This window comes from Podarcis pityusensis (genome assembly GCF_964106645.2).
Source record: "Podarcis pityusensis genome assembly, chromosome: 8".
NCBI classification, from domain to species: Eukaryota; Metazoa; Chordata; class Lepidosauria; order Squamata; family Lacertidae; genus Podarcis; species Podarcis pityusensis.
Genome location: NC_138033.1, coordinates 46,545,118 through 46,569,339, shown reverse-complemented (window position 1 = coordinate 46,569,339; position 24,222 = coordinate 46,545,118). Strand labels below are relative to the sequence as shown.

Here is a 24,222-nt window from a genome sequence, read left to right as displayed (position 1 = left end):
AAGATGGCACACTTGAGCCTCTGTGACTCTTCAGTCCTCCAGCACACTGTGTAATACATATCAGTTTTTCAAAGTAAAATACAGAACTTGTGCTCTGCAAAACATTGCTTTATTTTACAACCACTGTACAGGAATATGAAGAAAGCTTCTGTAGCACAGGAAAACAAAGGTATAAAGAGTGAATATTTATTTTATTCATAATTGAGATTTTCCCCGAGTCTTTTAAGTAAAGTACTGAGAACTTGCTGGGTGTACTGTAAATGTTCTAATTCTAGAGCCTCCCAGGGTGTTTCTGGAACTGCATTCCTTTCCCCATATTGAGAACAGATTGCCACCAGCATCTCATCATAGCATGGGAGGGAACACTTTATTTCCACTAGTGGCAACAGGAATTAGCAGCTGCCTGTACTCCAGAGGCATGTGCCGCTCTATCAGCACATTTAAAGGAATCTTGTCGGTTATCAGTCCTTGCCTGGATTAAAAAGGGGAAGAAAATAATACATGAGTTAGGAAATAAAGTTTGTTTACAACTAATGGTCATTATGGCTATAACTCAAATAACTACCAGGTTGCCATTTGCTATTAGGCAGAAAATGAGTTCTCAGCTAAATTTGTTCATTCTGATCATTGCCCTCATGAACTGTGACTGTAGCTTCAGATAATCGAGAGGCCAGACATACATTTTAAATAAAGGCAGGGTATACAGAAATCACTTACCATGTCAAACTAAAAGCATTGGGGACATGAATGAATGAGCATTGGGGACATGATGTGGGACAGCACAAACCTATGTTTGATAGAGATCACACACACAAGGTTTTTTTAAGGATCTTCAGGAGTAGGCACAAATAGCAGCTCTTAATTTAACACATTCACCAGACATTTGTCCAAAGCTGGGTATTGACCCTGAGTAGCAAGCTGTGTAAGAGTAAGATGGGACTGCCCAGTTAGCATTCATCAGCCCCTCTTCATCACATTCCTCTCTGCTGAAATGTCCATTTTAGTTCCCTTTTGTACTGCATACCCCATGATACACACAACTGCCTCTTTTTTATGTCAGGTTTTGGAAAGAGATTCTTGTAATACAATGACCTCAAAACTTTCTTTAGCAGAACAGATTTTACTCAAAGACACCAACAAAGTAGTCTTGACTACTTCTACACCCCATGTCTACTTGAAGGAAAACAAGGGCCAGGTTAGAGACTACTTGCTTTGCAATAAAGCTGCCTGGAAATTGACTTGCAGAAGGCCCCAGGACTCTATAAAAAGTGTTAGTCTTCAAGTATGCATGCCCTTCTGTTAGTCAATTACTGTCTGAGAGATCTGTTTTCAGAAATATACACTTCAGTAACACTGGACTGGAACATCCCTTCAGTTTGATGAAGAGCCCTTGAAACAACAAACTAAACATCCTTTACCGCCTCATGAGAAGCTCCAGATCAGCTGGCTCCACAGTCTTTCTTCTGGCATGATTTGCATAGGCTTCCAAGTCGTCACTCAGTTGTTTAAAGTACAAGTTCACACTAAAAGGATACGAAAAGCAAGTTAAGCAAGCTACAGCCTTCCCACATTCCAAGGGATGGCTATGCTGCAAGGCCACAAGAAAAACAAGAGGACCCAGGCCTCAAAACATGTGGCAATGATGGAAACTGACAGCACAACATCCTTCATGCCATATAGCCACACTTTGGTTTTCTTGGTCCAACAGTGTTCAGCTGGCAACCTCTTCTCCCATATCATTAATTGGTATGAAAGGTGTTCACCATTACTCACCAATTCTCCACAGCCTTGAAAGCATCCTTGGCCACTGGCATCTTCACACAGTGGGCAAATACATTTTTTACAAACTTGCTGGGGAGAGCCAGCTCACGTTTTCCTCTGCATGCCCTCTCAGCTGGCTTTGTAGCCCGCTTAACTGAAAGCTGTTTTGAAAGAGACCTCCAAGGGAAATAAATGTTAAATGTATGCAGCAAGCTCTACAGGAACAGATGCAACACACAACACATAATCCTGTTTTACTTTCTCAGGGAAGTTTCACCTTAGTTTAACGTTGAAAAGAGTGAGTGCTTTATGTACATTAGTGGCCTACCAACAGAGGTACACAGAAAGGGAAGAAATAATGTATATAATAGCCAGAAATGGCAAAGTAGTATGAAAATTCAGAATTCCTATGTATTATTATTTAATGAAATAATATACCACCCTATACCCGGGGGTCTCAGGGTGGTTCACAGAAAAGATCAACATAAAAACCACAGTATAATCAAAATAAAAACAACAACCCAATAACATCGCCTGTGTCAAAAAAAGAGTAGTCCTGTGTTTCCACTAGAAAGATTTAACAGATAATTGGCAGATCTGCATTCCCACACCTTTTTTAGCATCAGCAGCTACAATCTCAGGCACTGTTGTGACTAGGATACTAAATCAGAAAAGCTAAAGAATAGTTTGAGGTCAAATTAAGCATGTGCAAAATGCTTACCCATCACTGAGTAAGAGCAACCAGCCATTAAAAACAGAGAGTTGGAGTAGGACTTCCAGATCAGAGGAAATGACTTCTAGGCAACACATTGTACCTCTTGCATTGAGAAACTGAGCATTGCAAAGAAGCCCAAGAAGCTACAATGCTTGTGCAGACCAGACACCCAAATGTATAGTCCTTTTATGCTGTAGGCAGCATAAGGCAAAACAGCTATTTCAGATTAATAGAAGTCAGTTGCCATAGTCAGTTGCTGAGGCTGAAGTTCTATCCCATTGCAATTATATAGTTACCTGGAGGCAGCCACTTTTGGAGCATGTAGGGCAGACAGCAATGGTGTACACTGGACAACTTTAGTACGTACAAATGCCGGTGTCTTTTCAGTTAAGTCTGATGGGAGAAAAAAAATATAAGCCCTGTGCATGCCATCTCCAAGAAGCACTCAAGAGTAGGCTGAAAGGCAGTAGGTGAGTCACAGATAGGGTTGCTTGAAGCAACTTGGGATTTCCTCCCTTTTCACCACTGACCTAATACTCCACAGCAAGGGCTTGAGAGATTCACCAGCAACTGATTTCTTAGCACTGGGTAGAAGTCTAGCTGTGAATCCTTGCTGGGAGTTTGAGATAAGGAAATAATTCAAGAACAAATAATGCTCTGGAATAAGGCTGTACAGTGATAAGTCTCTCATGACAGTCCCCAAAGAGCTAAAATACTCTGTTTTGTTCTGAAAATCTGGAGGAATTTGCTCACCAACAGGTAGCTTCAAATTCCATTTGTCTACACTTCCATGAGTAACCACAATTCCATTCCCCTTCCCAAAACAAATCTTCTCACCAACATTCTCAGAATCCATTTCAGTCTCTGACACCTCCTCAGATTCAGAATCCATTTCAGCTTCTGAAACCATGTCATCCATAGTTTCTGGGTCCAACATTTTTCCTTGAGATGTTCCGTCTTCCATTTCTTTTGTTGGTAGCCTCTCAAACTGCTCAGATCTCTTTCTACTTAAACGTCTGCTTGGAGTTGCAGCTTTGGTACTTTGGGGGTTCTGAATATCTACAAGGAAATAATTCAAGAACAAGTAATGCTCCAGAATAGGGCTGTACATTGATAAGTCTCACCGTGACAGTCCCCAAAGAGCTAAAATACTCTGTTTTGTTCTGAAAATCTGGAGGAATGAGCTCACCAACAGGTAGCTTCAAATTCCATTTGTCTACACTTCCGTGAGTAACCACAATTCCATTCCCCTTCCCAAAACAAATCTCCTCACCAACATTCTCAGAATCCATCTCAGTCTCTGACACCTCCTCAGATTCAGAATCCATTTCAGCTTCTGAAACCATGTCATCCATAGTTTTTCGGTCCAACATTTTTTCTTGAGAGGTTCCGTCTTCCATTTCTTTCGTTGGTAGCCCCTCAAACTGCTCAGATCTCTTTCTACTTACATGTCTGCTTGGAGTTCCAGCTTTAGTACTTTGGGGGTTCTGAATATCTACAAGTCAGAGGCAAATAAGGTATTCATTCAGTGACAAATAAAATCTTAGAGAACTTTTAGAAACACAGTCACACACAATACACCTGGGTCTGCTACTACCCATTCACATATTGCCAAATAGTTTTTAGCTTTGACAGTTTTGCTGGAGTTCATCAGAGAAGGCACATGAAAAAATTTCCTCTGGAGTCTCATCTCCACAAGAAAAAAGGAATTATGTTCTGGGTACTGGCACTACTCAGTCCCATTTTAGCTCCTGAGATCACACCTGAGACATATGTTCTCTGCAACGTTATGATCCACAAACTTTTCAGACTGATGAGATCCATAGGATGTTTACTTTATTTAAAAGAATTTATAAAACCACTTAAACAAAAAATCTGTAACTGGTGCATATAGGGCAATTTAAAACAATGATCAACATACAAATAAAAACCAGCAAAATTCATAATTTGTTTACATGTCTGTATAGGTTTGCCAAAACAAAAAGTAGTACTATACATGGCCTGGATTACCATGCTGATCTTTTTGGAGAACAGACAGGGCAATCATTCGATGCTGAGGTGACCATCAATCAGTCAAATCTTCCAGAATGGCAAGTGGTAATTCCTGCAGAGATAAAATCTCTGATAGAGAGTTTAAAATCAAATAAAGTGCCAGGCGAGGACATGATGCCGCCAGAGCTATTTAAGACACATATGGAATGGTGGCAACCCATCTTGGCCAAAGTCTACACCCATAAAAATAATACAGCTTAAATGCCAGCTGGCTGGAAATAGAACATCATTGTGCCAATTTATAAGAAAGGGGATAAAACCCTCCCTCAAAATTACCGCCCCATTAGCCTGCTGGACACCCCCTCCAAACTCTATGCCCGTCATCTGCTTACCAAATTAACAGACTGGCTAAGTGAAAATAACACCTTATATGAGGAACAAGCAGGGTTCAGAGCTGGATATAATACTATTGACCAGTGTTTTACACTGTCTCATATCATCAACAAATATACTCAACAGAACAAACGTAACCTGTTTGCTGCCTTTATTGACCTATCTGCTGCTTTTGACTCAATCAACTGTAATAGACTGTGGAAGAAATTCTCAAATGCTAATATAGACCTATGACTCTTATTATTAATTCGTGAATTGTATTGTGACACCGAAACACAAGTTAGAGTGGGCTTAAGGGGAATGATCTTGGTGATGATCTTACTGGGTCTATATTAACAAGAGCAAAATTAAGTTAGAGAGGCATTACAGGTGTTCAGAAAATACAAAAAATAGGCAGGAGGAAGATTCCCAAATTGACAGACACCTCCTAAATGTTTGTCCTTATATATAAGGGAAAGGAGGAAGGAAAAGGTGGAGGGTTTTTGTATTAGCTAAGCTTGTCCCAGATGTGCTCCAGGAGTCATAGCAGATTTCTTATGGTGAGGAAATGAATGTATTGGAAGCAAGAAGAGAAGCATCCAAATCACCTGGAAGGGAGGAGATAAAACACTAATGCAATTGCTAGTTGTGAAAGTCTTCAACTTTCCTCACTTCCACTGCAGATTACTTACTGGTGGGCAGATGATTTCCAGGACTTAAGAAGTGTTCCATATCACTGTTCCCATGCAGGCTCTCTTGCTGCCCTCTTTCAGGAGTAACAGTCCTTTCCTGGAACCCAACTTTCAAACCATTTGCAGGTTCAGCGCTCTGCCTTAGCATCTTTTTTTGATGACGGCGTATTAATCCTTCTTCAGTATCCTGCAGGCTCTGCTGATGCTCTTCTATTGGATTAGCAGCATTTTCCTCAAGTACAGCTTCAATCCCATCAACACAGTCAGTGTATTGTGTGAGTATCTCTTTTTGTTCATTCTGTGTCTCTCCTTCAACAGCCAAATCATTCTCTGCACCCTGCCAGGGTGTCTGAATAGAGGATGGCGAGCTCTCTTTGGCTAAAGACTGCCTTGTCGGGTGAAGCTGAGAATGAACAGCAGAAAGCCCTGCTCCACTCTGCCTGCTGAGCTCAGGTTGGGCAAACAACTCTGTATCAGCAAATTGTGCTGAGGAATCATTTGATAACATACTTGGAGCCACAAGATAACTCTGTGCTGTTGAAAAAATTTCAAAAACAGATTAGCCTTTTAAATGGAGATAACAGTCTGATCATTCCATGCGCCACCATTACAACTTTCAGACACTTCCTTCTGCGCTGGAATATTAATCTCCCCTCTACTCACAGGTTGCTACTCAAATAGACACAGACACCTGGTCCAAATGAGAACCAAAGGAAACTCACAGCCTTTTGTTTGCAGCAAGTTTTGTTCAATGCCGTCTTCAAAAGCTTTCACATTAACACCTCTGTAATTCTTTGGCCTACGGACTAAACCTTTCTTTCCAGCAGAGCGCAATGGTGGTGGGGTTCTAAAAGAGATCTGAGACCTGAGAATATAAGAACAGAGCACATGAAACATATTGCTTGTTTATCTAGCACTGCCTTCCCTCTCTAATAATGGTCATTGTTTCATGTTAGTATAATGAACAGGGAGCCCTATACACGGAATCACCAGCTAACTCTCGTATTCATCTTCCTAATGGACCCTGATCTTTCTCACTGAATCCCAATGGAGCCGACAGTTCCCATATCACTGGACCCATGGAGCTCAACTGTCATAGCCATACTCAAACCAAGCTCAAAGAACACAATCCTGGGTAGACAAATGTGGCATTGGACCGACCGTAAAGTTTCATTTTATGTAGTTAATAGAGGTGAGCCTTGGACAGGTTGTCCTTCCCACTCACTCCACTAGGCAGGAATATTCAAATTAGAGCTGTTCTTACATAGTAGTGGGAGGGCGAGTGAGAGGGAAAGCTCCCCTGTTGAAGGTATCAAAGCTCAAGTAAAAAAGCTACAGCCCCTTAAAAAGGTGTCATGAAACCTGAAAGAAGACAAACCCATCTTTCAGTTTCATCCACCAAGTTAACTCAAACACATCACTTAGATGAGGGGCTCCCAACTGTGGTCCTCAGACCACCAATGGATCATGAGCTTCATTTAGGTATGGATGTGAAGAACATCCATCACTTTAAATATTCATACTGATTTTTAATTGTATCTCCTGTAACTATATTCCCATTGATGTTCCTATAATCCTTGCAAATAAATAAAAATGAAACAACACAAGAGTAAGTACCCTGTGAGTAAATGGATCATTGCTGTCTTTACTGACAGTTGTATTATATGTTATAAATAACATATCCACAAGTATGTTATTTAGCACTGTTGGAATAAGGGAAACTTATTCAGCCATTTATTTACCACAAGGAAACTCTACTTGTAGACTCATTTAAAAGCCAAAATAACTTCTGGATGTTTATGGCTCTGAAACAGATAACCTAAGGAAATTGGCAGTATATATCAGGGGTAGTCAATCTTTTTATACCTACCGCCCACTAATGCATCTTTCTTGATGGTAAAATTTCCTTACCGCCCACCAGTGCTTGATGGAAGGAGGATTCAGGTTGTGCCGTAGAACCCCCTACCACCCACCTAAAATCTTGAAAGGCCCATTAGTGGGTGGTAGGGACTAGATTGACAACCCCTGGTATATATCATGTGTCAAATGCTGATGAAGCAGAAATCCCTAACTATGGGGAGGCAAAGTAAGAATAGAAAGTTGATAACTTTTACTGACACACAGTGTGTGTGATGATACCAGAGATGGATTTAGGGGAGCGCAACCAGTTCAGTCACACTGGCAATGGAGCCTTGGGGGTGCCACAATTATGAGGTAAAATGGAAAGTGAGAGGCAGAGGAGAGGGGCTGAATTTTGGTGTCACACGGGGTGCCACTTAAAGTTGAGATCCCAAGGTCTGCCACTGATACTATTCAGCAGTACAAAAAGTCTAAATAGTCACACATAGGTTAAAATCAGACAATTCTCCAAACCAGGGAATAGTTATCCTTTTTTCAGACAGAGGACCACAGTGGCCCATGGCCAACCCACTGGGAGCCACACATGGCCTTTTCTCACCCTTATTGCTTATTAATTTCACTTTCCTCAATAAGTACTATCCAACATCACTGCACTTCTACTTTCCTTATTCCTTCGATGTACATTCAAGTTGAAAATTTCATTCACAGCTGTTTCCAGAAACAAGGAAAATAGCTTGGAAAGGCTTTTGCACTGGTTCCAGCTTCCCAGGGGCATAGTGTGGCGGAGGGAGGGGGGCTGTCAGGGCAATCACCCCGGGCACTTTTTTCTGAGGGGTGTGCTGCTTACAACGCCTTCCCCAAGCCAGACCTGTGCTGCTTTGCAAGGCTAGGATCTGATCAGATCCCAGCCTCGCAAAGCGGGACTGGCTCAGGGAGGGTGAGAAGGAAGCCAGGTGCCCATTGATCTCAGCCTTGCCCTTAAGGGGCTGGGATCAAAGGGTGCATGGCTGTTGTGCCCTTCTCATGCTGTCCTCCCTGAGCCACTTTGCAAGGCTGGGATCATTCCAGCCTTGCCAAGTGGCTTGGGGCTGGTGTCACTCTGGCGGCAAGGACTGGTGCATGGTGTCACTCTGGCGGCAAGGACTGGTGCATGTTGTTCAGTAGAGGAAGAATTGTTGTTACAGCATAGTCAGAGCAAAGATAACTTACTTTGTCCGAGATGTGTCGTCCAACAATGAATGAGCTAGAAAACAGATCAAGGCATATACTGAATTGCCATGGTAGTGAAGTGTGCAAATTCTACATCTTACAAAAATATTATTTAATGAATCAACTATGCCTTATGATTAATACAGTGGTACCTCTGTTTATGAATTTAATGGGTTCCAGAAGTCTGTTCTGAAACTGAAACCGTTCTGAAACTGAGGCGCACTTTCCCTAATGAGGCCTCCTGCCACCGGTGCCCTTCCACCATTTGGATTCCATTCTTAGACCGAAGTAAAGTTTGCAAACCGGGACACTATTTTCAGTTTTGCGGAGTTCATAAACTGAATTGTACTTAAACAGGACTGTTCCTTAAACCGAGGTACCACTGTACTGTGTAAATATTTATTTAATTCACTTATACTTTTCCTCTTCAGAGCGGCTTATAATACTTCCCAGGGCCAGACCTGCTTTAGTTTCAGCAACAAAACTGTATCATGTACCTTCTAACTGTTCTCTAGTCAATTCAGAAATATTAAATATGGAAATTCTCTGCAGTGTTAATCTGAGCTGTATTCATGGGAGAGTTCAGAAGGACACAGCAATTATTCTCACTGACATATTCCAAAGCCTACACATGGCCTGTTCATTGCAAGACATATTTGGCTAAGGCACCAGAATACCATTAGCACTAGCTCTGATTGTTTCCAACAATTCTCCACAAAAGGGAGTGTGCATTGTTCAGTGCACTGGTGCTCCTTGCAAAAGACCTCTTTGGTTCTTTCTGCTGCTGCTCCCATTTGTGCACATTACTAGGCAAAAGACAAGCATGAGCTGATTTTTGTTAAATAGACAGTTGGGGAAAAGTAGACTACTCACTTATATTTCCTTTGTTCTTTGTCACAACTTCAACAGCCGTATCAGTCTCTGCACCCTGCCAGGGTGTCTGAATAGAGGATGGCAAACTCTCTTTGGCTAAAGACTGCCTTGTCGGGTGAAGCTGAGGATGAACAGCAGAAAGCCCTGCTCCACTCTGCCTGCTGAGCTCAGGTTGGGCAAACAACTCTGTATCAGCAAATTGTGCTGAGGAATCATTTGATAACATACTTGGAGCCACAAGGTAACTCTGTGCTGTTGAAAAAAAAATCAAAAACGGATTAGCCTTTTAAATGGAGATAACAGTCTGATCATTCCATGCTCCACCATAACAACTTTCAGACACTTCCTTCTGCACTGGAATATTAATCTCCCCTCTACTCACAGGTTGCTACTCAAATAGACACAGGCACCTGGTCCAAATGAGAACCAAAGGAAACTCACAGCCTTTTGTTTGCAGCAAGTTTTGTTCAATGCCGTCTTCAAAAGCTTTCACAGTAACAACTCTGTAATTCTTTGGCCTACGGACTAAGCCTTTCTTCCCAGCAGAGCGCAATGGTGGTGGGGTTCTAAAAGAGATCTGAGACCTGAGAATATAAGAACAGAGCACATGAAACATATTGCTTGTTTATCTAGCACTGCTTTCCCTCTAATAATGGTCATTGTTGCATGTTAGTATAATGAACAGGGAGCCCTATACAAGAAATCACCAGCTGGCTCTTGTATTCATCTTCCCAACGGACTCTGATCTTTCTCACTGAATCCCAATGGAGCCAACAGTTCCCATATCACTGGACCCATGGAGCTCACCTGTCATAGCCATACTCAAAGAACACAATTTAGGGTGGACAGATAAACCCCACAAAGTAGCTGGTGAAAGACCCCTCACAGCCATAGAATGCAGTCAGCTAAACAAACAGCTGTGAATTCCTTTAGGAATTCTGCACATAGACTAACAACACCCACCTCCCCATGCAAATAAATAAAAACAAGGACCCTGTGAGAAAATGGGTCATTGCGGTCTTTAGTGACAGCTGTGTTACCCTTTTCCATGAATATGTTATTTAGCAGTGTGGGAATCTGGGGAAATTCATTACTGAATTGCCACAAGGAAAACCTTGTAAACTCGGGGAACAGTATCTTTTTAAAACACACACACACACACAAAATTAATAATCTGGATATTTGTGGTTCTGAAGCAGGAAACAAGAAATTGACATTATGTGTGAAAGGCTGATGTAGCATAGGCAGATTTCCCCCATCCTGTCCATGTTGCAGACCAAGCTGAAATCTCTAACACTGGGCAGGAGAGTAAAAAAAGAGAAAGCTGATAAACATGGCTACTTCCCACATGTATTCCATTTTAATTTCTTTTTAATTAATACCTAATTAATTTCAGTTACCTCAGCAAATGCACCCCACTCCCACATATATCATTTAAATTTTGACAGTGTTCAAAAACAGGGCGTTTTAAGCTGCCTAGATATTCACAAGTAGGCAACATAATCCTCCAAACCAAGCATTAACCACCCCTGTGCCAAATAATGATTTGAAGGATCAGAAGCAAGGAGTTCAGTCCTTGGGCTTATGTACTCCCCTTTTTGCCACATAGGTAAGAGGAGATTAGAAACTTCTGCTTCTAGTCTCCTCTCTTTATCTAAATTGGAGTAGGAAGCTCATCATCTTGAAGTTTTATGGTGCTCACTCCCAGCCCTTCAAACCATGGGTTGAAGGATCATCAGAATGTAGGCATACTGGATGTAGTGACTTATAGTTCAACCAAGCACTTCCAACACTTCTGTCATCATTCCTGTAACCTGCTTTGGGACGTTATGGTGAAGGGCAGATGAGAGATTTAATAAATAATACAATAAAATTTTGTAATTGTTCTTTCATCCCTTTCCACAATATACTAGATGCTGACTTTATGTTGCTCAGCAGGGGAAGAATTGGTTGTTACACCATAGTCACAGAGCAAAAATAACTTACTTTGATTGAGATGTGATGTCCAACAATGAATGAGCTGAAAAAGAAGTCAAGACATGTTTTAGTTGGCTATGCTAATGAAGCATGCAAGTTTTCCAGAAATATTATTTAATGAATAAACTATGCTTTACTACTGGAAAAAGTTCAATTACAGTGGTGCCTCGCAAGACGAAATTAATTCGTTCCGCAAGTCTCTTCGTCTTGCGAGTTTTTCGTCTTGCGATGCACGGTTTCCCATAGGAATGCATTGAAAATCAATTAATGCGTTCCTAGGGAAACCGCCTTCAGACCAGGTCCTACAGTCTGTCCCCGGACCTCTTCTGAAGGCTGGGGGGGGGGGACAAGGGCTTTTCTTCCCACCCCCAGCATTTTAAAAAACCCCAGGACAGCGGAGGACTTCTCCGCTGTCCGGGGCGATTTAAAAGCCCCTGGGAAGGCAGGCAGGGGGGACAAAGACTTTCGCCCCCCGCCCGCCTTCAGAAGGTGTTCCCGCCCCCCGCCCCGCTTCGGAGCAGCGTTCCGAAGCGGGGCGGCTGGGGCAGGTGTTCCCGCCCCCCCGCCCCGCTTCGGAACAGCGTTTTAAAATGCTGGGGGTCGGGAGTGAAGCGTTCGCTCCCGACCCCCAGCATTTTAAAATCTCCCCGGGACAGGGGGAGATTTTAAAATGCTGGGGGTCGGCAGCGAACGCTTCGCTCCCGACCCCCAGCATTTTAAAATCTCCCCGGGACAGCAGAGACTTCTCTGCTGTCCCGGGGAGATTTTAAAATGCTGGGGGTCGGCAGCGAACGCTTCGCTCCCGCCCGCCAGCATTTTAAGATCGCCCGGGGCAGGCGGGGGGGGGGGAGGCAGGCGGGGGGGAGCAAAGACTTTTGCCCCCCGCCGGCCTTCAGAAGAGGTCCTCTTCTGAAGGCCGGCTGTGGGCGAAAGTCTTTGCTCCCGACCGCCAGCATTTCCCTATGGGCTTTCGTCTTGCGATGCAAGCCCATAGGGAAATTCGTCTTGCGAAGCGCCTCCAAAACAGAAAACCCTTTCGTCTTGCGGGTTTTCCGTCTTGCGAGGCATTCGTCTTGCGGGGTACCACTGTATATCACATTCTAAGACTAGAGAGAGAAACATATTTTTTAAAGAAATATGACCATGCATCAAAGGATTATTTATTTCACTTGTACTGCTCCTCTTCACAGCTCAGAGTGAGTTATGTATAGTTTGGATAGTTACCCTGAACATACTTTTCTCTGGAGAGGTGAACAAGGCATCCATCCACCTTGGAAGTTGAATGGAATCTGTTCCGGAAGTCCATTCGACTTCCAAAATGTCCGGAAACCAAAGTATGGCCTCTGATTGGCTGCAGGAAGTCCCTGCAGCCAATCAGAAGCTGTGCAAGCCCTGTCAGATGTTTGGGTTCCAAAGAACATTCACAAAGTGGAACACTCACTTCTGGGTTTGCGGTGTTGGAGAGCCAAAACATCAGAGTACCAAGGTGTTCGACAACCGAGGTATGACTGTAATTGGTTAAGCCCTCATTTTGCCCTAGAGAGGCAAGGAACCATATAACCACCTTTTATATTTACCTTATCCTGCTAGTGCTTCCTCCATTTCCGTTTATGGCCAAGCAAATATACAGCGATTCAACAGGTCTTTTTGAGGAAGGAAAACAACCCATGCCTTACAGACTAGCAAAAATCAAAGGTCCCCCCCCCCCCAATAAACTGCTCCTTCAGAAAGCTGGGGAAAAGGCATTTGGTGCCAAGGTTGGTTCTGGGAAAGGAGAAGTCTAACTGAAGAAAATGAGAGGGAAATGCCACATTCTGGCAGGATTCTTCATGTAACCATTAGGATAAAAAAATGGCACTGAAAAATCTGTGGAAGACAGCCACTCGCCCAGAAATATGGATGCAAATGACAATTTTTTCTATGCTAACAAATGAAGGGGATGAAGTCCTGCCTGGAATTGAAGCAATCTCACCCATGTCATCAAGAAGCTGAATACCAACTAGCTCTAGCTGGGTAGGACTGTTGAGGAGCTTCATGCTAGGAGCATGGGTGTAAAATCCTTTAAGGCAGGCACAGCAGAGGGTTGTGTCAAGGACTTGCAAAAGCAACTAGCATTAGCTGGGTCATGGACATGCTGGAGTTGCTGAAGCACTCACAGTCTCATTGTAAAGAAGTGCATGGTGGAAGAGGCTACGTGCAACAGATGTTATTCTCTTTAGTGCACTCAGAGCTTTAATAACTCTAATGCATTTTTTGTCTGTCAAATAGGTGGCTGTGACTTTTCCATGTCACTGGGAAGAGCGATGGGTTATGTCAGAAAGCAGAATTTTTCACTTTGGCAACAGATATACTAAAATTGGAACATTACCAAGATTAGTACGGCCCCTGCACAAGAATGACAAGCGCATTTTTAAGCCAAAAAGCAGAGAACCAGCAGGGGACAAAGAGCAATTTCAGAAAACTAGAAAGGAGAAAACAGATACTCCCCCCGTCCTTCAGACAGAGAGAAAGAGAATATGATAAAACAAGTAATCCAAAAAGGAGAAAATGCAGTAGAGCAGGGGTAGGCAACCTAAGGCCCATGGGCCACAAGCAGCCCACAGGGATCGTTTAACCAGCCCATGAACCGCCCCCAAGGCAAGTCCCCGCACACTGCGCTAAACCAGCGCAGCGTGGTGTGGGGACTCGCTTCCATGACGCCGGAAATCGCGTCTGCACTGAAGGAATGGGTTTCCAAAATCCAAAAACTGACTGTGCAGGCAGTTTTAAACTGCACCAAAATTCCTATTTTTCCTTAGCTAAAATGCATAAACTCAAGCCGCTGAGTAAATCCATAACAAGAACAAAGCTCTCTCCCTTATCAGTCCGTGGCGGCAATGAGTGACCTTGCCAAGTTCCAGTACAGCAGGGATGATGCGTGTGTGCCTTATCTTATGTGCTGACCACAAAGACGTGCAGACCCACGTCTGGGAATAACGCCAGAGTGTGTTCTCAGAAATGGTCATCTCTGCCTCCCAGATAAGAGTAGGAAGAGGAAGATGCTTTTATGGTCAGAAGTACAGGAAGGAAGATCCTTTTATGGTTGAGAGTACCAGAGCAGGAACATATGTGATGTCAACCTGCGTACGTAGGCCGACGTGGTTGGGCTCCTAGGGGAGGAGTGAGAGGGTGCCTGGAGGGTATATAAACTGCATGAATCCTGTCATTTCTTTGGACTTGCTGGGGACTAATCATGCAAGTGCCTTCTGCTATCCGGAGAGCAGAATAAACTCTTTCTTTGAACCAACCTCGGTGTCATTTTGACTTCCTTCCTCCTGTCCCGAGCAACGCAGACCCAATCGGTGAACTCCAATAAGGCTACAGCACAGATGCCGGAAATTGTGGGCGCACGCGCAATTTGACCCATGAAATATCAGACTTAAGGCACCAGCAAACCATTAACATCTCATTCTATTGTTTCCAGCTAAGAAAAAATGCTTGTTGTTTTAGGAACTGGTGTTCCTTCCTCTGCAACACATATAGTGGCTAATTATCCTCTTTAGCCATCACTGCTGCTGCTGCCCCCCCCCCAAATTTGGGCACTTGACTAGTCAAAGGAAGAGCATGTGCTGAGTTTTTTATGTAGAGAGGCAGTATCACTTCTGCCTTTCACATTTACTACCCCCACCCTGGTGGTGCATTGCTGTTTATAATTTCATTTGGCAAGCAAGGTTACAGTAAGGTGGATTGTTCCAGGATATTCTCAGAACAAAAATAATATAACGAACCTTTTGGAACTCATTTTCCTTCATAGTTACGACTTAAATGTAACATAATTTTCACAAATGTATATCAGGTAGTTCTATTCCCCATTTCAAATTAGTGTTAGATTGGTATAACCCTACTTTTATTGGTGTCTAAATTACTGAGCTTGGTCAGTGAATTGCAGCCCAAGGGTGACATTCTCCTATTTGGTTTTCTTAAAGTTATAACCTCCCCAAAGCAATGGAGAAGAAGACAACTCATTTAACAGTTTACTTTACTCTGATCTTCAAACAAGAAGATTCATAAAATCCTCAGCTTTTCTAGTGCACCCTAACCTTCAATGCTCCCACTCACTTGAGGCAAGTTGCTCATCCACAGCTCTCTCAAACACAGAAAGACGGACCTTCTTTTTTGACCTGGTGTTGAGCAGTGCAGTCCGAGATGTAGCCTTGGGAGCAGAGTCAGACAAATGGATTTCTAGGTTGCTGAAAGATGACAAAGCCAGTCTTCAGTCAGGAAAACAGTTTAATGTCAACTTCCAGGAAATATGCCAACATTTCTCCAGCCTTGCTGAAGAAAGAATTTGCCTTCATAGTTAAGGAACAAATGAGGGCCTAAAGTTTAGTGTCACTATAACTGGGTGACCTGAGCAGAGCTTGCACAATACCAACATACAGCTGCTCAATCATACTGTCAGTGACATAGTGGGACCATACCTACAGGAATACTGCCTGCTCAGATTGGAAAGTCAAAGAGAAAAAAAAAGACATTTTACAGTGCAATCCTTTATAAGCCTACAGGGATAAGTCCCACTGAGCTCACTTAGGCTTATTTCCAGAAAAGTGTTGATAGGACTGTAGCCATAATCTGGTAGAACTGTATATTCAGGAGTAAGACTTTTGTCAGCAAGTATACAAACATGCTTCATGCACAGAACATCTGAGAAATCACACTCTTATGAAATGTCAGGATACTAGCTATATTAGCAGCATACTGAGATGCTCTTAGTCATTATCCATGTGTCTAATTACACTTCTGTGCTCTGCATGGTCTTGCTGGAAAAAAGCTTTATATATTTCATTGCTAATTAAGGACCACCTACTATTTACAAGAGCAGACAAAACTACAGAAAGAATCTGTTTGCTTTTAGCTATAATTAAAATTATTTATGTAGCACCATCAGTGTTCATAGCACATTATAAAGGAATGTAAGCCCACACAAACTTAAAATAAAATTTGCAAGTATTTTGTTATTGAGCTGTTCTCCCCTTCTCCCAGCCAAGCGCAGAAAGTTCAGTCTCAGAACCACCTGTCTTATGCCAAGTCACCACTATTGCCTGCATCATCTTCTAGCCACTCAGCACTTTTGCTGCCCTACTTCTGTGAAAGTGTCTCAAAATAGAAGAGTTGCCACATAAGCAGTGGGGTTGTTATTAAGCTTCTGAAAATATTTTTTCCCCATTACCTCTTTAAGTAGAGTTTGACAGGCTGTGTCCCTCCAGATGCAGTTAGACAACAACTCTTGAAATACAACTGCCATCATTCCTGACCACACTGGTGGGGGCTGGTGGGAACTTAAGTCCAACACAACTTCTGAAGGGCCACAGGCTCCTCATCCCTGCCTTAAAACTTCTGTTATTATAAATGGCTGGTTGATTCAATTTGGTCCTCTTCCAGTAGCAAAGCAAGTTAACTTCCAGCCCCCACTTGCCTAAAGCAACCATTCAACAGCTATTCAACGTTTCGGCATCCATCACATCATCCCTTACAAACTGAATAGTCATTCCTCAAACTTCTACATTTTGGTTCCATTACGTAATGTCAGTGAGCACAATATAACGTACTGCAAGAACACAAGAAAACAACCTGGCCAAAATTTACAGGTTTTCAAAAGAATTTTACAAAGAAATATGCTGAGGATTGCAGCCTTAATCATGTTTAGTTACCTGCAGGGTACACTCTCCAAAGGAGCTTGGACTACTGTCTCCACTGGTTTGGGGGAATCAGGTTTTTCAGGAACAATAGGGGAGACTATTGGCTCTGTTAAAAGAATACATGGACAAATTGTATTTCTAATGGAACTCCAAGCAAATTAAAATTGCAGCAAGAAGATGAGTAGGGAAAATATGTCTAACTGCACTTTTAAAGCAGAGAATGACTGTAACACTGCCATAGACAAGAGAGATTTAACTGGACTGTGACCATAAAAAAGACTTTGTCCTTTACACCATGCTCAAAATAGCATTGTGCAAAACAAACTTTTTAAATGAATATTTAAAGTGGCAGACAGATATGTTCAATTTATTAGACTATATTAGTTTCAGAAACGCATCAGGAGACTGAACTTAATGTGAAGATTTATTCTCAGAGGATGAATGGTATACTGTACTGAAGTGGGTTACTCCTCACTTGCTTTGACACTTATATAAATGACACTTTGTCCCTGTTGTTTGGAGGAGTAACAATTGTCTTCTAGTTTTGGGACATACTGTAGCAGCTTTACCAAAAAAACCATACTGCCGAAATCAGTGGTAGAAGGTTTTATACAGAAAGTCCTAGGTTCAATCCCCAACATTTCCAGGAAGGACCAGAATTCTTCTTCATCCCTGAGGAGCTGTTGCCAATCAGTAATTGTATTGAACTAATAGGACCAATTGTCTATTGGTATAATGCTGTTTCCTATGACTGCCCCTTCCCTCTACTCAACAGCACCAGAGACATTCTTCTATCCCCTACTTACGGGTCTCCAGAACCTTCCTGAATAGAGTTCGAGGTGTTACTGGATCCGTATAAATAGAGGCACCAGATCTTTGATAGGCCATGGATCTGAAGGGTCTCTCCTGGGGAGATAAAAAGTCACTCCTGAAGCCAGGTAGCACACTTCTATGTTACAACAGAATTCTAAGGGCATGTCTTAGATTGAATGGATTTAAATCAAAGTGCTTTAAACCAGCAAGAAAAAGGCCAATATAAGCCATTGATCTAAATCAAGTTTTCCATTGATTACTTCTTCAGATATTTCCTAAACAATAGTACAAATATGAACATTAAATCTGTTAATTTATAACCGAGTATTATTGTTGTTTCACGTTTAGAAACCAGATCCTCCATGTCAGTGCATATGTTTTTGAAAACTGTTTCACCTCCTGAGGGAATGTCTTTAATGATTCCCATATACAATCTTTCTTTTGAACAGCAGCCATTACAATGAGGTTAAGTATGGGAATACAAGAACCTGAGCAACGGACAATTCTGTCTTCTGCTCTTCTTTTCAGTGTTGCTCATTTCTGCTTTTCTCTGCTTTGGGTCCAACCCCAGTCCCACAGAAATAAACAAACATGAAATGTCCATGACTGATAGGTTCAAGTAAGGTCTGATAGTTACTGCGCAGACTGACTAGAGGTTGTTTTTATGAAGTAAAATACTCATATTAACCCCCCCCCAAACATTTCATTTATTTACATAGAAGACCCTGATGTAATGCTGATGAAGGTAGTGCAGTGGTGGGTGGGTGTGTTCTTCTCCACCTTGTGTCCTCTGGCTTGTGAGGTGCTTCAAGAGTTCATCATACCACCAAGCTCTTCAAAATCTACATGAAGCCACTGGGGGAAATAATGGTTTGCACTGCCACCAAATGCTGATGACAAGTAGTTCTACCTTTCCTGTCTACCTACTAATCCCAGGGAGAGTATGGAACTTTTGAACAGCTACCTGAATCCTGTTTTGAGACTGATGAGAGAGAACAAGCTGTTCTCTATAGTTCAGATTTCTATTGTGCATAGCTGGTTTATACTAGAGTATGCTTTTTTTTAAAAATGGATTTTATTTTATATTAATAAATTTGTAATAAATTAATAAATTTGTAAGCACCAAGAGGACTTAAATGAAACACATGACTCACTAATACCTTCATTTGATTTTAGCAAACATTCAAGAAAGCAGACTTAAGATTACAACCTCATTTTAAACTCCAGTTTATGATTCAGTTATAATTTGTACGTATGTGAAAAGTGCCCTTCTTTCAAGTGATGACAGAAGCTCAGCACAGGAGCAGGCCCCACTCTTGCAACACCTACGTAGGGCTTAATTTATGAGTAAAGTAACCACATTAGGAACAGGCTGCTGCAAAGTTATGCCATTTGATTGCGGCCTCTAGATCCCGCAGACCACAGGAATTTTGGGCTTTGATAAACAAAAGAGGAAGGAAGTACCCACTGATGATTATCCCTGCACCCACATGGGAACAATTCTTGAGTAAATATTTCTCCTTGGCAGAGGAATCCAACTCATCCACGGAATTCCGAGCCGACCATCTACCTTTGTGGCCCTCTACCGACCCAGACCTGATAATGAACTTGATATTAGATCTGAAAACGGGCAAAGCCCCTGGGCCGGATCTAGTCCCTGCTGAGGCTATTGTTGCGCAACCGAGGTGGTGGGCTGAAATCCTGGCCAAAGTCTTTGATGCAATTAATTCTACGGGGCTTATCCCTAGGTCATGGAAGGAGGCCGTGATCGTGCCAGTCCATAAAAAGGGTCCCCCTGCTGACCCGGAGAACTATCGGAACATCAGCCTTTTGTCTATCATCGGGAAAATCTATGCAAAATTTTTGCTGTCTAAGCTGTCCCATTGGGTAAACGACTCAAATTTGATTGGCCACGAGCAAGCGGGCTTTAGGAACAATTATTCGACCACTGACCATATGGTAATTATGTATCATCTTGCCAGAAAATATTCTGCCCTGAGTCGGGGGCGCCTATGTGTCGCTTTCATAGACCTAAAGGCCGCCTTCGACAGTATCCCAAGAAACTGTCTATGGAAGAAATTAGAGAGATGGGGCATAGATAGAAGGCTGTTATGGCTTATAACCCAATTACACCATGGGTCGTCGGCTAGAGTGAGACTCACACCGGCGGGAAACCTATCCAACGAGGTTCCAATAAATAGAGGTGTGCGCCAAGGCTGCATTTTGGCCCCACTCCTCTTCAACTTGTTTATTAGCGATATGAAGCTCTTTCTGAATGAGTCTCAAGCCAACATTCATGCCCCCCGCCTAGCTGATTTTCGCTGCCCTCTGCTCCTATATGCCGACGATGCAGCGATCCTTTCCTACTCTAGAGTCGGTTTATGCAGAGCTCTAAAGATTTTTGCGGCTTATTGCAAACTCAACCATCTGACAATTAATCATGGGAAATCTAAAGTCCTGGTCTTTACCAGGTCTCGGAAAACTTACAGCTGGAAGTTAGATGGAGTCCAATTAGAACAGGTTTTCAAATTTAAATACCTGGGAGTCTTTTTTCACTACAACCTAAGCTGGAAGCCACAGATACAGTATTTACTAAACAAAGGGAAAACAATACTTTATACTCTACTCCAATTTTTTGCGGCCGACGGAGCCTCCCACATCCCTTCTGCATTGAAGGTGTACCATGCAAAAGTGGTTTCCACCCTCTGTTATGCTGCCCCGCTCTGGGCCCCAGGGTCCAATTTAACATCGTTGGGGACATTGCAGAATCAGTTTCTCCGTCGCCTCCTGAAACTCCCCATGTGTGTGAGCAACACAGCCATACGTCTGGAGTTAAGGATTGCATCATTGGAGACTGTCATCTGGAAGCGAGTCTTTGGTTATTGGCTGTCCAGCTGGCATAGGCTTCCCGACCATTACCTTTTTCAGTGCCTCTGGCGGGACGACTTTGTCAATCCGTGGGTAGGAAAAATCCATGCCAAACTTCTGAGCATCGGAATTTCTCCAGCGGACTCCTTAAAGATGAACTTACGCTCAGCCAAAAGCCTTATTGAGCAAAGATTAGCAGACATTGAAAACCAACACAACCTCGCCGGGGGTGGGGGTGTCTGCTCCCCCAGGGATCACGGAATAACCCCACCACTTGGCCTTCCATCATACATGTCATCTCTTTCATCTGTACCACACCGACTTGCATTTATTCGTGCAAGGTTCGATGTCCTTCCATCGAACCTGCTGAGCCACAGATTTTCCAAGGGTTTGGTGTCTCCGCTATGCGTGTGTGACGGGAAAACTGTTGATTCTCTCCCACATATAATGTTCAACTGCCCCCTACATAGCATAGCCAGGACTAAATTCCTGGGTCCTGCTTTACTACGCTTGGTTGGCAGGCCTGTTGAGTCACATGCCGCACTACTTTTGCAGGATACAGATCCTTCTGTAACTCTGCAGGTGGCGAGATTCCTGAATGCGGTTATCTCACACACAAAAACCACCAAAAACAACAACAACATCAAAAACTAATCGGACAGTTTTGAAGAGAGTGCATGTCGGATCTCGTCTTCAGTTTTCCTTTTTCTGGGATCCGTCCCTTGGAGCTATCCGGGCCCCAAGCTGTTACCTGGCTCTGCTCAATGACCCACCCCTGCATCATGGTGTTCACCTTCTGGTTTTCACCTTCTGGTGCCGAATATACCGGCTTTATGCCTCTGTGCTTTTATGTTTGTACATACTTTATGGGCTAATAGCCGTAAATAAATAAATAAATAAATAAATAAAATGCCATTTCCTTCAGCAGCCTAGGTGATATAGCAGTTAAGAGCATCAGCCTAAGGGCTGTGTACACACCATACATTTAAAGCACATTTCTGCCATCACAAGGAATTCTGGAAACTGTTCACAGTAGCTCTGTTAAGGGTAAACTACACTTCCCAAACTTGGCGGGGACGACGACGACGACGACCATGCTTTAAATCAGTGTTTCCCAAACAGGAAACACTTGTTTTCCCTGGATTGCCAACTGTTTTCAGACTACTACTCCCATCATCCCTAGCTAGCAGGACCAGTGGTCAGGGATTATGGGCACTGTAGTCTATAAACAACTGGAGACCCAAGGTGGGGGGGACTGTTTTAAACATATGGTGCGTATACAGCCCAAGAGGAGGGTCAGATCCCCTATCAGCCATGAAGCTTACTGGAGTGATTACGGACAAAATGCTGTATCTCATCCTAACATACCTCACAGGGCTGTTATGAGGATAAAACGGTAATGCCGTCAGAACGGTCTTTGTAGCCCTGAGTTCCGGGGGGGGGGGGGGAGAAGGATATAATACAATAATGGTAGAATATACACCTAAGAAGTAAAAATAAAACAAAAACCAGCTCGTTTGTAAAGGAGATGAAGAAGGGCAAGAAGAAATCACCAGAGTCTGCTCCTGTTAGACCTCAGGGCCAACTCTTGAGATCCCTGTGACTTACTAAATGTTTATTGTTTCACATGCGTGCATTTTTAAAAGTGCATGGATGCTGCTCAGAAAGATACGTATCCTGAAAAGGCGAGATAAAAAAAAATTGTTATAACTGATAATTAGGGTCCGTGCTGCCCCGCCCGGTACCTTCATCTTACCTTCATCTCCAACCGCAGAGACCGCCTCAGGCGCCGTGGGGTCTCCGGCTTCTCCTCGCGCGAGCTCCCCCGAGTAGCCATGGCTGCCTCTTTTTGCGTTTTAGTTGCGGACAGGCGGCCGCTGAGGCGAGTCTCTCGCATAGTGTAAACGGCCACCGGCCAGCAGGCGCGAGACTCAAACGGCTGCCGAAGCCAGCTTCTTTCTCTCCCGCTCAGGGATTCAAGCGGCATCAGCTGAGAGAGTCTCGCGAGAATTCCTCGCTTCGGCCCACGACCGGGTCGTCGCCTCTCGCGTTGGTTGCTGGGAGATGTAGTTCTGCCGTTGGAAGTAGCTACAGCGGAGGCTTCTTTGTCTGTTACTGTTGCATGCGCCCTCCCTGATCCTATACTGTACAGAGCGAATAAAACCAAGTACGTGGATGCACCTGTAGAGCTCAAAGTTCACATGGGCGCATTCTCTGCCAACACATACTTCCGCTCACCCCGTTTCCCTAATCTGATTATTTAAGACTGAGAAGGAGAAGGATGTCTAGATTTATAGCATTCCTCGAACTACTGTACTGAATAAACCAAGGATGCAGAACGCGTGGCTCTGCAGATGTTGTTGGACTATGACTCCAGTTAGCCCTGATCGTTGGTCGGCAATATCTGAAGGGCCACTCACAGGTCTCCCATCCTAGAATCAAACACTGAGACAATATGGTAGGCTAGCACTTGGCTGTGCCCTAATAATAAATATTCATATTGCTGTAACTTACAGAGTGGTGCAGCATAAGTTCTTGCATGTATGAAGTTCAGCGCGGGATATTTTAGAATAGTATAAATCCAGAATCACTACTATCTACAGTGAGCCTCAATATATGAAAACATGTCTGTAAAAGGATTAACCATAGAAAATGAACTGAAAGGTCAGTACTCCTTTTGCAGCCATGTTGGTATTTGCTGCATACACACAATACATTCAAAGCACACTATTCTCCCCGAAGGAGTTCTATGAACAATAGTTTGCTAAGGGTGCTGGGAATTGTAGCTTTGTGAGGGGTAAACTATAGTTCCCATGATTCTTTTGGGGAAAGAAATATGGTTTAAATGTATGGTGTACAGCCTGGTGCTTTTTGTATTTCATTGCTATTTAACTCTTAACTTTTACATTTCCCTCACACACCTTTGTGGGGGGGGGGGTTGTGGGTGTATGCATGCATGCCAGTTGAGGATTACTGAATCTGATGAAGTGGGTTTCAGTGCGCAAAAGCTTATGCTGTAGTAAATGTGTTAAGTTTTTGCTGTTTATATTGGAAATTGTGTCCCTAGATATACCTCTAAAGCACATTTGAAATACATTCTTTCTACAAATAATTTTGGGCACCGCAATTTAGACCTCACTGAGCTATTTCTCAGCAACCTTCAACAAACTACAAGTGCCCAGAATTCTTTGACGTAAATGTTCTTCAAATCTGCTGTAAAGGTATAGTGTATACACAGCCAATTAATTAAAAGTGCTAAAAGCCCCCAAAGCATGGGCAGTTAATAAGGTACTTGCATATATGTAATTTCACTTCTGGTTCTTTTTTGGCCTGTTGCATCTGCATTATATTTTGTTACATTGTGCTTTTAATTTTTACTATGTAGTAGTTTTTATTTTTTATATTATTGTGC

General features: G+C 43.0%; 1 protein-coding gene across 1 annotated transcript; it reads right to left on the bottom strand.

The window, feature by feature from the left end:
• Nucleotides 1-87: 87 nt before the first annotated feature.
• CENPT (centromere protein T) lies at nucleotides 88-22,812 on the bottom strand. The gene is made up of 16 exons (XM_081018343.1): nucleotides 22,567-22,812; nucleotides 17,936-18,035; nucleotides 17,142-17,235; nucleotides 15,550-15,680; nucleotides 11,461-11,494; nucleotides 9,916-10,058; nucleotides 9,475-9,726; nucleotides 8,602-8,635; nucleotides 6,255-6,397; nucleotides 5,533-6,066; nucleotides 3,750-3,971; nucleotides 3,314-3,535; nucleotides 2,773-2,869; nucleotides 1,774-1,938; nucleotides 1,419-1,523; nucleotides 88-472 (listed from the first exon to the last, which is right to left on the bottom strand). Exons 1-16 carry the CDS (start codon nucleotides 22,795-22,797, stop codon nucleotides 346-348), a joined length of 2,634 nt encoding a protein of 877 aa, XP_080874469.1. The 5' UTR covers nucleotides 22,798-22,812; the 3' UTR covers nucleotides 88-345.
• Nucleotides 22,813-24,222: the final 1,410 nt, after the last annotated feature.